Source organism: Macaca fascicularis, chromosome 13 (genome assembly GCF_037993035.2).
Source record: "Macaca fascicularis isolate 582-1 chromosome 13, T2T-MFA8v1.1".
Lineage (NCBI taxonomy): Eukaryota > Metazoa > Chordata > Mammalia > Primates > Cercopithecidae > Macaca > Macaca fascicularis.
The window spans coordinates 22,880,375-22,893,007 of record NC_088387.1 but is presented as its reverse complement, the minus strand read 5'-3'; the positions used below and the strand labels follow the sequence as shown (position 1 = coordinate 22,893,007).

General features: G+C 45.7%; 1 protein-coding gene across 1 annotated transcript; it reads right to left on the bottom strand.

The window, feature by feature from the left end:
* Nucleotides 1-5,567: 5,567 nt before the first annotated feature.
* FABP1 (fatty acid binding protein 1) lies at nucleotides 5,568-11,968 on the bottom strand. Its single transcript, XM_005575351.3, has 4 exons — nucleotides 11,857-11,968; nucleotides 10,082-10,254; nucleotides 7,371-7,463; nucleotides 5,568-5,690 (listed from the first exon to the last, which is right to left on the bottom strand). Exons 1-4 carry the CDS (start codon nucleotides 11,921-11,923, stop codon nucleotides 5,640-5,642), a joined length of 384 nt encoding a protein of 127 aa, XP_005575408.3. The 5' UTR covers nucleotides 11,924-11,968; the 3' UTR covers nucleotides 5,568-5,639.
* Nucleotides 11,969-12,633: the final 665 nt, after the last annotated feature.

The following is a 12,633-nucleotide window of genomic DNA, read 5'->3' as shown; positions in this document are numbered from 1 at the left end:
AGATTGCCTTTCCCTGGCGCTGGCTGTGACCAATTATTATTTTAGAGAGACAGTTTAACAACTACCTGAGCATCGCCTGATGATTGCCTGACATTCGTTGGTGGCGGGGGGGCCCTCTCCTGCCCTGCTGATGTCTACCTAGCTACCTGCTCTAACACTTTCTCTACATTCTCACAGTGTGCCTTAGTTCCTGCTGATACATCTTGACTGATACATCTTGCTAACGCACATCCCACCTCTAGTAACTAGAGCCCATCGATTCTAATTCCTAAATATGCTTAAACCTTTTGCTATGTTCCGTTCTCATGGGCACTGCTTTGGTTGAGGCCTCCAGCATCTCTTGCCTGGACCATTGCCACAGCCTCTGAATTGTCTCTCTCTATTCAGCTTTGGTTCTTTTCATTGGTCCTTGATACTGTGGCCAGGATTATTTTTTTACAAAGCATTTAGTATCAAGTTACTCTTACAGCTTAAAATCCCTCAATGATTCTCTGCTGTCTTCAGGATCAAATTCAAACTCCTTGCTAGAGTCAAAGCATACTCATGGTAGACATTCTGTTCCTTCTCTGCCTCCTCTTCTGCCAAGCCCCATTTATACCGCATCTCCCTGTGAAGCAAGTATCCTTGGATGCTTTCATACCTCCTCTGAGATGATTTTTCTAGGCACCACCCCTACCTGGTCTGCAGCAGGGGCTGGAGCTGGTACCTACCTGCATCACAGTGGATGACACTGTCACTCTTATGGTCCCACTGACAGTGAGTCTCCCGGAGATCACTGTATCCTCAGGGCTTAGCATTGCCTAGCCCTGCTTTGACTGAAAGAGGCTGGGCTATGTGAAGAAGATGCATTTAATTCCATGTCTCCACGTTTTTCTAGTAAGACATGCTACAAATTCATAGGATGGTCAACATGCCTCTAGTGTATACAGAAAAAGTGCTCTGAAGATAAAGCATGGACTAAGTTAGGCAGCACCCCCACCCCTTCCCCTGCCCACCAATCACTGTGTTTACTCTTAACGGCAGTCAGTTAAAAAGAAAGAAAAAAAAAGGCTACTTTTGTGTGGATATAGACACCGAAACTGGCTCTTTGCAAATCAATGGTCTGTCATGGGAAACAGCACTTTCTGTTGGTGGGATGCCCACAGGACAGGCAGAGAGAAGGCCTGGAGGGGCCCAAAGTTTGGGAGGGGTCAAGGTAAAAATAGCCCACACCATCCACAGCTGTTTATTCCATTTATTTAAGCAGGCTTCCGGCCCAAAGTTCTCTGGGCACCTGCACAAAATCTAAATTCAACATCTGAAATTAATTCTCCTTTTTCAGGAAAAAGCACAAACAATCCCCTCAAAAACCCAGAAATGTTCTCAGCGGAAGAACCCCTTTAGCGGGGAGACTGGGAATTTTGTCAGATCCCTGGAAGCTTTGCTGAGAAGACCTTGTCTACACTACTTTCTTCTCCCGTGTCTCCAGAGTCAAAGCACCGCAGTGCCACTGTCTGTCAGCCTGGTGACAGACAGCCGCAGCGCCACTGTCTGTCAGCCAGAGCAAACCTCTTTTCCTCCCTGAGCCTCTGCATCTGCTGTTGGAGGTTCACTTCTCTGGGCACGACAGTTTCTGCTCACGATCTCACTATCAAACCCGACTGACACCTGCTGAGGAATCTGAGGATGGAAAGAATGACATGTTTTATTTGGATGGCATTTGGCTTGCATCATTTCATGGGCTCCTGACAAAAGCCACGAGGGAAGGGATTGTCTTGCCCATTTTACAGGAGAGAAAACTGAGGTCCACAATTATAGATTAGTTAACTAGAACCATGTCTTCATGCCCAATATTTTTACTTTGTCATCTGCCTTTTTTATTGCTCGTTAAAAATAATAGTTTCACAGAACGAGTTGTTAGCAGAAGATTCAAACAATATAAATAATGCAAAAAGCTCTCGACCTCCCACCAGTCTGTTCCCAGAGGTAGTGGCTATAATCTGGTGTTCTGGATAATAATGTTCAACCATTAGATTTTTTTCCATACGTTCACATACCTAGATGTATATACATACTTTTGTTTCATGTTTTAACAACATTTGAATGACAGTATACTGTCAATATTATTTTTAAAACTTAGTTTTTAAAAGAAGTGCTTTGTCTTAGAGATATTTCTATGTCAGTACATACAGGTCTACTTCATTCATTTACTCTATTGTAGGTTATGTCAGAGTATGGCTGTACCACATTTGATCGAACCCTGTTTTTACTGAGGAGCATTTGTTTCCAGTTTTTGGCGACTGCATCCTTTATACACTTCTTGTGCGTGTGTGTAAACCCTTCTTTACGGAGACACAATAGTGGCTTCACTAGGTTTTAGGGACTTCAGACTGAAAATATTAATGGATGCTGTCAAAGGTGCTCCATATGGGGTTCACCATATATATATATACACACATATATATATATTAATTTTAATTTTTTTAAATTTTTTGAGACAGAGCCTTGCTCTGTCGCCGAGGCTGGAGTGCAATGGTGCAATCTTGGCTCACTGCAACATCCACCTCCCGGGTTCCAACAATTCTCCTACCTCAGCCTCCCGAGTAGCTGGGATTACAAGTGCCTGCCACCATGCCCGGCTAATTTTTGTATTTTCAGTAGAGATGGGGTTTCACCATATTGGCCAGGCTGGTCTCTTGACCAGGCTGGCCTAGAACTCCTGTCCTCAAGTGATCTGCCTGCCTCGGCCTCCCAAAGTGCTGGGATTACAGGCATGAGCCACCGCACCCAGCCCACCACTTTATATTTTTGCCACCAAAGGCAGAGCTCATCACATCCTTATAAACTCCAACCTTTTAACATTTTACTAGTTTGATTTTTTAAATGGTACCTCATTTTGTATCCCTCCTCCCTGGTTACTACAAGACTAAACATATTTTGTGTTGTGAGATGTCTATTAATGTACTCAACCCACCTTTCCATTGACTTGTTGATTTTCTTATTGATTTGGGGGATATTTTTATATTCTATTAACCTTTGTTATGTAAGCCACGCCTTTTTTTGAAACTGTGTTCATGGTGCCTTTTTTATACAAAACTTAAAATTTTTGAGGTAGTCAAATTTATTAATCTTTTCCTAGATGGTTTTTGAATAAAAAATCTGGTATAAAAAAGTCTTCTATAATTGGAAGCTATCTATAGTCATATCTGTCTCTAACATTTCATATTTATTTAGCTTGTTATTTATTTATTTTTATTATGTTTGAGATAGAATCTCGCTCTGTCTCCTAGGCGGGAGTGCAGTGGTGCCATCTTGGCTCACTACAACCTCCACCTCCTGGGTTCAAGCAATTCTCCTGCCTCAGCCTTCCGAGTAGCTAGGATTACAGGTACCTGCCATCATGCCTGGCTAATTTTTTGTATTTTTAGTAGAGACAGGGTATCACCATGTTGGTCAGGCTGGTCTCAAACTCCTGACCTCAAGTGATTCGCCTGCCTTGGCCTCCCAATGTGCTGGGATTACAGGTGTGAGCCACTGCGCCCAGCCTATTTAGCTTTTTAGTTCATCTGGAGTTTACTCTTGTGAATGGCATATCATAGTGTGCTATTGTTTTCTTGCTTCCTGTAACTCCTGACTCTGACTTCTTACTGAAGTAATATCATTCTCTAAAGGCAGACTGAAACTCTTTCCTTCAGTCTGCCTTAGTTCTCCAAACAATGGATGTGTTTTTTCCCTAAGGCTCCACTCCAGGTGAGAGAAGGAGAGCAAATACATGGAGAAAATAATAGTGCAAGGCAGGAGGAACTGCGTTGCAAAGACTGGTCCAGAGAAAATGGCAGAGAGGGAAAGAGTACTTTCAGCGGAGCGGTTTGGGAAGCCATCTCAAAGGAGGTGGTGCTTGAATTGTGAGGGGAATGGGAGGTTGTTTAGTTTGATTAGGCTAAAAGAGGTTGGACAGGCTATGATTGCAGGGATCGGCATCCTACATTTCATAGGCCAAATCTGGCTGCTACCTGTTTCCATACAAGGTACAAACTAATAATGGTTTCCACATGTTTAAATGGTAGAAAAAATGAAAAGAAGAGTAATAGTTTATGATGTATAAGTTATATGAAATTCAAATTTCAGTGCTGATAGAGTTTTGTTGGAACACAGCCACATTATTTGGCTGTGGCTGCTTTCGCACTGCAGTGGCAGAATTAAGTACTTCTGTGACAGAGACCAAATGGCCCGCAGAGCTGAGAAAATGTATTCTCCGGATCTTTACAGAAAAAGTTTGCTGACCCATGATATAGGGACTTGGATGCCAGGTTTAGGAGTGTGACTCTTATGTGCTGGACAATGAGGTAGGACACATTATGGTTGGCGGTGCGTTTAAGGAGGATGCTGTTGTGGTCTGGAGATCTGCAGGTGAGAGTGGGGCAGGGAGGTGCTACAGGTAGCCTGGGAAACAGTCCAAGTAACAAGTAATAGTTTCAACTCTAGAAGTGGGAAGAGAAGAGGGGGAATGTGAACGATTCAGTCATTCGTCAAGGCTTACTGCGGTCTGCATAGAGTTCTGGGTGCCGAAATGTCTTATGAAGGTAGAAATGGCAGCTCTGAGGGATATGAGTACTATTATTAGTTTGCTAGGACTGCCATTGTACCACAAACTGGGAGGCTTAAACAACAGAAATGTATTATCTCACAATTCTGGAGGCCGTTAACCTAAGATCAAGGTGACGGCAGGGCCATGCCCCCTCTGAAGGAGTCAGGGAAGGATCTGGTCCAGGACTGTCTCTCAGCTTCGAACAGTTCCTTGATTTGTGGCAGCATAGCTCCAGTCTTCACATGGACACCCCCCACGTGTTCAAATGTCCCCCTTTTAGAAGGACACCAGACGTAGTGGATTAGGGGCCCATCCTACTTCAGTATGACATCGTAATTAATTACATTTGCAATGACCTTATTTCCAAATGAGGTCACATTCCAAGATACTGGGGGTCTAGGACTTCAACATATAAATTTTTGGGGAATGCAATTCAACCCCTAACAGTTTGGCACAAAGTGGTATTGAAGGGACTCCTCCCCTTCCCCTACCTTCTGCCCCTGACCATAGCATGGAGGGAACTTCCACTGAGCCTCCTCTGTCCACTTCTGGTACCTCTCACTAAGCCCCTTGCTTAGCCTCCCACAGGAGGAAAGGTTTATTTGGCGGGTCAGTGCCGACCTTTCTGCACCTGTCTGCTGGTGGGCTGGTACCGTGGCTGTGCTTGTGGGTATAGCTCTCTTTTTCTGCCCACTCTTCCTGCTCCCTTGAGAGAGCCACCTCAAGGCCAGCCCACTGCACATCCTCTGGCTCCAGCTCCTTGCCCACGTGCCTGACTGGGAAAGGGCATTCCAGGGCCTTCCTGCAGCTCTAGCCACACCTGGCTTTCCTGGCAGAGACACCTGAGTGGCCAGCATGGGTTTTGTGTTCAGGGAATTACTCTTCGGATTTGACCTGGTAGTGGGGATCACGTGGATTATCAACATTTATGAAAATATATTTATGAGAATATGGTGAGCAATAGCACCATCAGTGAAAAGGCATTGAGAAGAAAAGGCAGTTTTTTTTAAAAACAAAGTTCACTTTATTACGTTAATTTTACATACTAAGATAATATGAAATGCAGACTTGTTTAAATTCTCTTGCTGATTCTCTTGAAGACAATGTCGCCCAATGTCATGGTCTGAAAGCCAGAAAAGAAATTACGAAGTGTTCATCTGATGTTGTATTGTAAAAAGCAAAACTAAGCTTAAAAAACAGCACCAAATATGTTGGCATATGAAACAATTCAAAAATTCATCTGGTTTCCTGCAGGACTGGAGGAAGGGATAGCAATGTTTTCCAAAATCCTATGCCAAGTCTTTATCACTTCTCCTCCTCACCTGGAAAGTCCTCCTGCCTTTGACTCAATTCTTTTCTACATCAATGACTGTTATAGCAAGACCATCCAAACTAGCCCAATCCAATCTCTTAAAGTTTCATTGAGTACCTACTATGCACCAAATACATGTTGAGCACCAAGGATACATGCACATGGACACAACTGGGCGCACAGCCTGGAAGGCAGTGAGTAGTGCATAATTGTACCCCTGGAGCTGTGAAGCTTATAAAAACAGTGGCTGCATCAGCTTTTGAGATTTTAAGGATGTTCCCTCCACCCCTGCCAGTTCTCTTGAATAAGACTGCTGGAATGACATACCATGTCATCAGGGTGAAAAGGAGCCCCTTAGCTTCAGCAGCAATGCAATGGTTGCTGCTTGATGGGTTCAAGCCCTGGATTTACCATTTATTAGCTGATGACTTGGATAGGTCAACCTGTCTATTGAATCCCTCATCCAGCCTCCCTCGAAGGAGACAGGAGGATTAGGTGAGATGGAGTCTATCAAAGGGCGTTGGCCAGGACTTACTGCAGGACGGCTCATCTCCTGCTCCCCTGCCCTCCTGGGAATGTGCTGGGGTGGAGGGGGAAACTGCAGATTGGGTGGGTAATGCTCACACTCTCTCTAGTTTAAGAATTTTTCCGGCCGGGCGCGGTGGCTCACGCCTGTAATCCCAGCACTTTGGGAGGCCGAGGCGGGCGGATCACGAGGTCAGGAGATCGAGACCATCCTGGCTAACACGGTGAAACCCCGTCTCTGCTAAAAATACAAAAAATTAGCCGGGCGTGGTGGTGGGCGCCTGTCGTCCCAGCTACTCGGGAGGCTGAGACAGGAGAATGGCGTGAACCCGGGAGGCGGAGCTTGCAGTGAGCCGAGATGGTGCCACTGCACTCCAGCCTGGGCGATGAGCAAGACTCCATCTCAAAAAAAAAAAAGAATTTTTCCATTTGAACAGAGTGATGACAGCCTCCTGAGGCAGTGTTCTGTTGTATGTGACTCCTCAAAGCATATACTGGGGGCAAAGAAGAGTCAGGGGGACATACCTGCGGGAGAAACACTGCACTATTCCTCCCCTACCCCCAAATAGGGTATAGGATGTGGCTGGCAGCCAGGCACCAAGGCTGACTGCATAACCGGACTGTGCCAGGCTTGTCAGGTGCCATAATATCACCATGAATGGGATTCTGTTTATAAACGCTAAATGGGCAAAGGCATTTATGAAGCACTGTGGGCATGCAGGGCAGGTGGAGGCCTCTGTGGCTGCTTGGTTAGTGCTGAGCAGAAAGGATTAGTGATAATGTGTGTAAAGTGCCTGGGACATTGTGGATCTCCAGTAAGTGCTGGCAGATACTGACCACAGGAAAGAAGTTTAGGGGTTGGAGGGTGGAGGGGTGGCATTAGGGTATGTGAACCACTCCCCATGCTTCACCTCCCCTCTCCCCTCAAGCACGGGAAGCCACAGGCTCAGAGCACTACCAACTTACATTGGTGATTATGTCGCCGTTGAGTTCGGTCACAGACTTGATGTTTTTGAACGTTGTCACCAGTTTATTGTTACCTTCCAACTGAACCACTGTCTGCAGAGAACAGAGAGATGGCCTGTGAGGAAAGGGTGGTGGGGGGCAAGAGCCTTGCTAATGAAGTTGCTTCTTCTGCACAGGTCTCAGGTCACAACAACTGAAATGTTCTGGTTCCTATGATTCCAAGCCTGCAGTTCTCTGGCTCCAAATAGAAGTGAGGTGCATTTAAGAACTAAATAAAGTGAACAGGCAACCTACAGATTTACAATCTACTCATCTGACAAAGGGCTAATATCCAGAACCTGCAAAGAACTCAAACAAATTTACAAGAAAAAAACAAACAACGCCATCGAAAAGTAGGCAAAGGATATGAACAGACATTTCTCAAAAGAAGACATGCATACAGCCAACAGACACATGAAAAAATGCTCGTCATCACTGGCCATCAGAGAAATGCAAATCAAAACCACAATGAGATACCATCTCACACCAGTTAGAATGGCGATCATTAAAAAGTCAGGAAACAACAGGTGCTGGAGAGGACGTGGAGAAATAGGAACACTTTTACACTGTTGGTGGCATTGTAAACTAGTTCAATCATTGTGGAAAACAGTGTGGCGATTCCTCAAGGATCTAGAACTAGAAATACCATATGATCTAGCCATCCCATTACTGGGTATATACCCAAAGGATTATAAATCATGCTGCTATAAAGACACATGCACATGTATGTTTATTGCAGCACTATTCACAATAGCAAAGACTTGGAATCAACCCAAATGTCCATCAGTGACAGACTGGATTAAGAAAATGTGTCACATATACACCATGGAATACTATGCAGCTGTAAAAAACGATGAGTTCGTGTCCTTTGTAGGGACATGGATGCAGCTGGAAACCATCATTCTCAGCAAACTATTGCAAGAACAGAAAGCCAAACACCGCATGTTCTCACTCATAGGTGGGAATTGAACAATGAGATCACTTGGACATGGGAAGGGGAACATCACACACTGGGGCCTATTGTGGGGAGGGGGAAGGGGCGATGGGTGGCATTGGGAGTTATACCTGATGTAAATGACGAGTTGATGGGTGCTGACGAGTTGATGGGTGCAGCACACCAACATGGCACATGTATACATATGTAACAAACCTGCACATTATGCACATGTACCCTAGAACTTAAAGTATTAAAAAAAAAAAAGAACTAAATAAAATGTCAGGACTCTTTTGTCAGAATTTTAATTCATGGCATGTGATCTAGAAATGAGCATGGAACACCTAAGTGGCCCCAAATACAAATGCTAAAATCAAATCAAGTAAAATCTCAATTCTCCCAAGCTAATGGAGGGAGGTAGTGGCAAAATTCAAAATATTGACCAGTAGAGAATACATCTTTTGCTTTGGTATGTATTCTTCTTCTTCTTCTCTTTTTTTTTTAATTGAAATGAAGTCTTGTATGTTGCCCAGGCTGGTCTTGAACTCCTAGGCTCAAGCAATCCTCCCACTTCAGCCTCCCAAAGTGCTGGGATTGTAGGCATGAGCCACCTGCCCAACCAGGTATGTATTATTCTTCCCAGAACGTTAACGTTTCGTTTTGTGGCCTCCTTCCAAGCCCTTATACATCCTGGAAGAGATGACAGGAATCCAGCAGGGAGCCGAAGACCCTGGACAATGTTAAACATTTTGCCTCCAAAAAGAAAATTTGGAAAAGGCCCATAGTTAAATCCCTTGACCATGAGCACATCAAGAATATTTTCCTCCTAAAATCATCCTGACCTGTAATGTTCTAATTGGAGAGGCAGAAATAAAGAGTGACCCGAAGAGATAAAAAGACAAACATTCCCAGCCCAATGAACACAGCTGTCTGGGGGGAGGAGAGAAGAGGGCTGCTAAAGCATGGAGTGTTTCAGAGGGAGGAGGAGACGGGCACCCCCATTGCCAGGATCCCCCTGCCACCATCTGCCACTCACACAGCCCACACCCCACACCCCAGCTGTCAGTGCACACCTTGAGTTGTGCCCAGCAGAAGTGATGCTGATCTGCCCACTGCCTTCAGTCTAGGGGGGTTGACTGTTCTTATTTTACAGTTTAGGGAGGTTGATTGTTCTTTATTTTACAGATGGGGTGGCTGAAGCCAGGGACTTCGTGACCACCCCTGAAGGCAGGGTCTGAGCACCTGTCTAGGGCCCTGGTATTCTGGTATTGCCAGCACCTCCTTCAATAAGTCTCTCCCTATCCTTCAAGAAGTATCTCCCAGCTCTAGGTTCAGTGAAGGCCAGTTGACTTTGGGCTCAGTTAAGGGTTTTTCACAAACTCCCACTTGCCCCACTCCTGGGCCCTGCTTAGAGGACTCTTAGTGCCAGGAGCACTGGGCCTGGGAGGACCTGAGACTTAGAATCCTGCTCTATGCCTGGTTCCCCCATATCCTCCATATGGGAAAGCTCAGACTTTGGGGGCTGGAACATCCCTCAGACAATCCCTGGGAAGAGGAGAGCAGCTTCCCTATAAGATTCTTCCCTAAGAGCTGCCTTTGTCTCTCTGCTTCTCCCACAGTGGAGGTGGGTTCAGAAATGGTATCTATGGTTGGAATTGTGAGGTTAGAGCCTTGAGGAATGAGGCCCCAGGGCCAGATTCCAAGGAAAGTTCTGACAGCAGAAGGGATGCCCTCCTACCTTGACTTTCTCCCCTGTCATTGTCTCCAGCTCACTTTCCTCCCCCACCGTGAACTCGTTTTGGATCACTTTGGACCCGGCGGTGATGGTGAACTTGAAGTGCTTCCCGTTCTGCACGATTTCCGTCACACTCTTGATATCCTTCCCCTTCTGGATGAGCTCTTCCGGCAAACCTGGTGGAAACCATCTGAGGTTTAGAGATGGGCAAAGGTGGGAGTTTCATGACTGTGGTAGGCAGATGAGAGAAATGTTATGGCATGGAGGGGCAGAGGAGGGCACTGTGTCTCCCAAGGGGCTACAGGAACTCACTGGGGACTTGTGAGCAGCATGGGCTGTGGCTTTAGGATGAAAAGGACAGTGGCCTGGCCTGGCCTGCTGCTATTTTGCCAGTCAATTTATAAAAAGGACACTCCTCTGGCCTGAAGAACTATTCCTCTTGTGAGCACCCTGGTTCTTGCTCACTCTCCTTCCTCATTCCCTCCTCCTTTGATGACTTTGCTCTTGGAGCGGGAGCATTTCATTCCCCATACCCTGGGTGACCAGAGAGTTGATCTTCCAAGCTAGGTCCCTCCTGGGAGTGACAGGGGAGCTATCAATAATCATGCCAGGCCAACACACCCAAAGCAGCACTGTGCCAGGCAAGCCTGTGTCCACCTCTGCAGCCAAGGCTCTAGAGGAAGACATGCCAGCAATCCCTTGCCCTGGCATGGAGCTTTACCAATTTTAGAACTTGTCCATGCTGTTATACAAACTGAGGTTCACAAACATTATGTGGGTGGACAGTGAGCACAGAGGGTCCTGTTGCATGAGGGAGAGATGCGAGACACAGAGGTAGTATGAATTGCCTGCAGAAGATCCCTCTCCAGCAGAGCTGAAGGTCCTCCTCTCCCTGCCCCTGCTGTCTTCGGCACCCTTCTCATTCTTGGCACCCTCCCTTGCCATGCTACACCCTTTGCTTATAGGGCTCCCTCTGCCTGGAGCATGCTCCCTGCCCCCAGTCCCCTAGACACCTGTCTTCCAAGGCTCAGCCTGATCCTTCTCTTTACCTCCACTGAGCCATCCCTCCATGCCCTCCGTGAGCCACATCCTCCTGTACGTGACCCTGGGAGGCACAGGGGTTAAAGCAGGGTCTCTGAGAATGAGTGCCTGCTTCCAGTCCTAACTTAAACACTTCCTACTTGCATGACCTTGCTTGTGATTACTAAATCTTTCTAGGCTTCAATTACATCAACTGTAAAGTGGGAAAATAACGGTACCCAGCTTAGTTTTATGGTGAGGAATAGATGGGGTATTGCATATTCCATGGTCAGCACAGTTGCCTGGCACAGTGAGTGCTCCATACACCTTAGGGAATGCCTTATTACCTTTATTTCTTCTCTTCTTTTTCCCAATAAGATAATGCCTTATTACCTTTATTATCTGTCTCCTTGATATCTATCCAGCACAGTGCTCAGTGTGTGATTGGCCTTGAATCACTATTTGTTTGAAGAATGAATAAATGCAGGAACAGGATCACACAACGAAGTGCCAACGACATGGTCATCAATCCAGACCACACCCTAGTTCAGTGCTCTTTCCACTTGCCTATGGGATGGCCTTGTGCAGTGAGGACTCACTGCAAATAACTCCAGAAGTCAGTAAAATGCCCCCTAGTTTGTGTATATAGCCTGAATCTCTCCCCCCATCTCAACGTTTGGACCCTAAATAGCCACTGCTGGTAGGGCCAGACCCTCATCGATGTGACCCACAGCTTTGCCTTTCAGAGCAGCACTCACCGATTGCCTTCATGAAGGATTCAAAGTTTTCCTGGCTCTGCAGTTGGTACTTGCCAGAGAAACTCATGCTGGCGATAGAGCTCCCTCTTCACAACTGACCTGCAGCTCTGCCGACCAGACTGTCCACTGTAGGCTGTTTTATAGGGGGCTCCCTTCCTTTCGAATAGCGGCCAGAGGTCAGCAGCTGTTGATTCCTTTATGGCCAGGTTCAAACATTAACTCCCGAGAGCAATGGTCAATGATAAAGAACAGGATGGGCACAGCAAAGGTTTGCTGCAATTCAGCAAACATTAATGAATATCAGTCAAGCAGGAAGCCCTATGGCCCTGGGAGCCTTTAAGTGACTCTCCACACCCCATGAAATGTGTGTGTATATGCATGTATGTGTATATATGCACACATGTGTGTATATATAGATGTGTGCATATGTGTTTGTACATCGGTGTTTATATATACATACATGTATTATGTACATAAAGATGTGTGAATGTGCATATATGTAATACATACACATATACACATTATATACATAAGTGTTTATATATGTCTGTACACATGCACACACACGTGTACACACACAGAAAAATTCCAGAGAATTCCTTTGAACTCAAAACCTCACCTTATTTACATAACCTTATGATCTCTTCTCATCCCCATTATTACACAAACTTAATTTGTAGAGTTGTCATCAGCTGCTAGTGCTATTTTGAATCCTGGGAATTCCTCCTTGATGATTATAGTCTCCTCCACAGGTCTTTTTGAGGTGTTAAAGCGCCC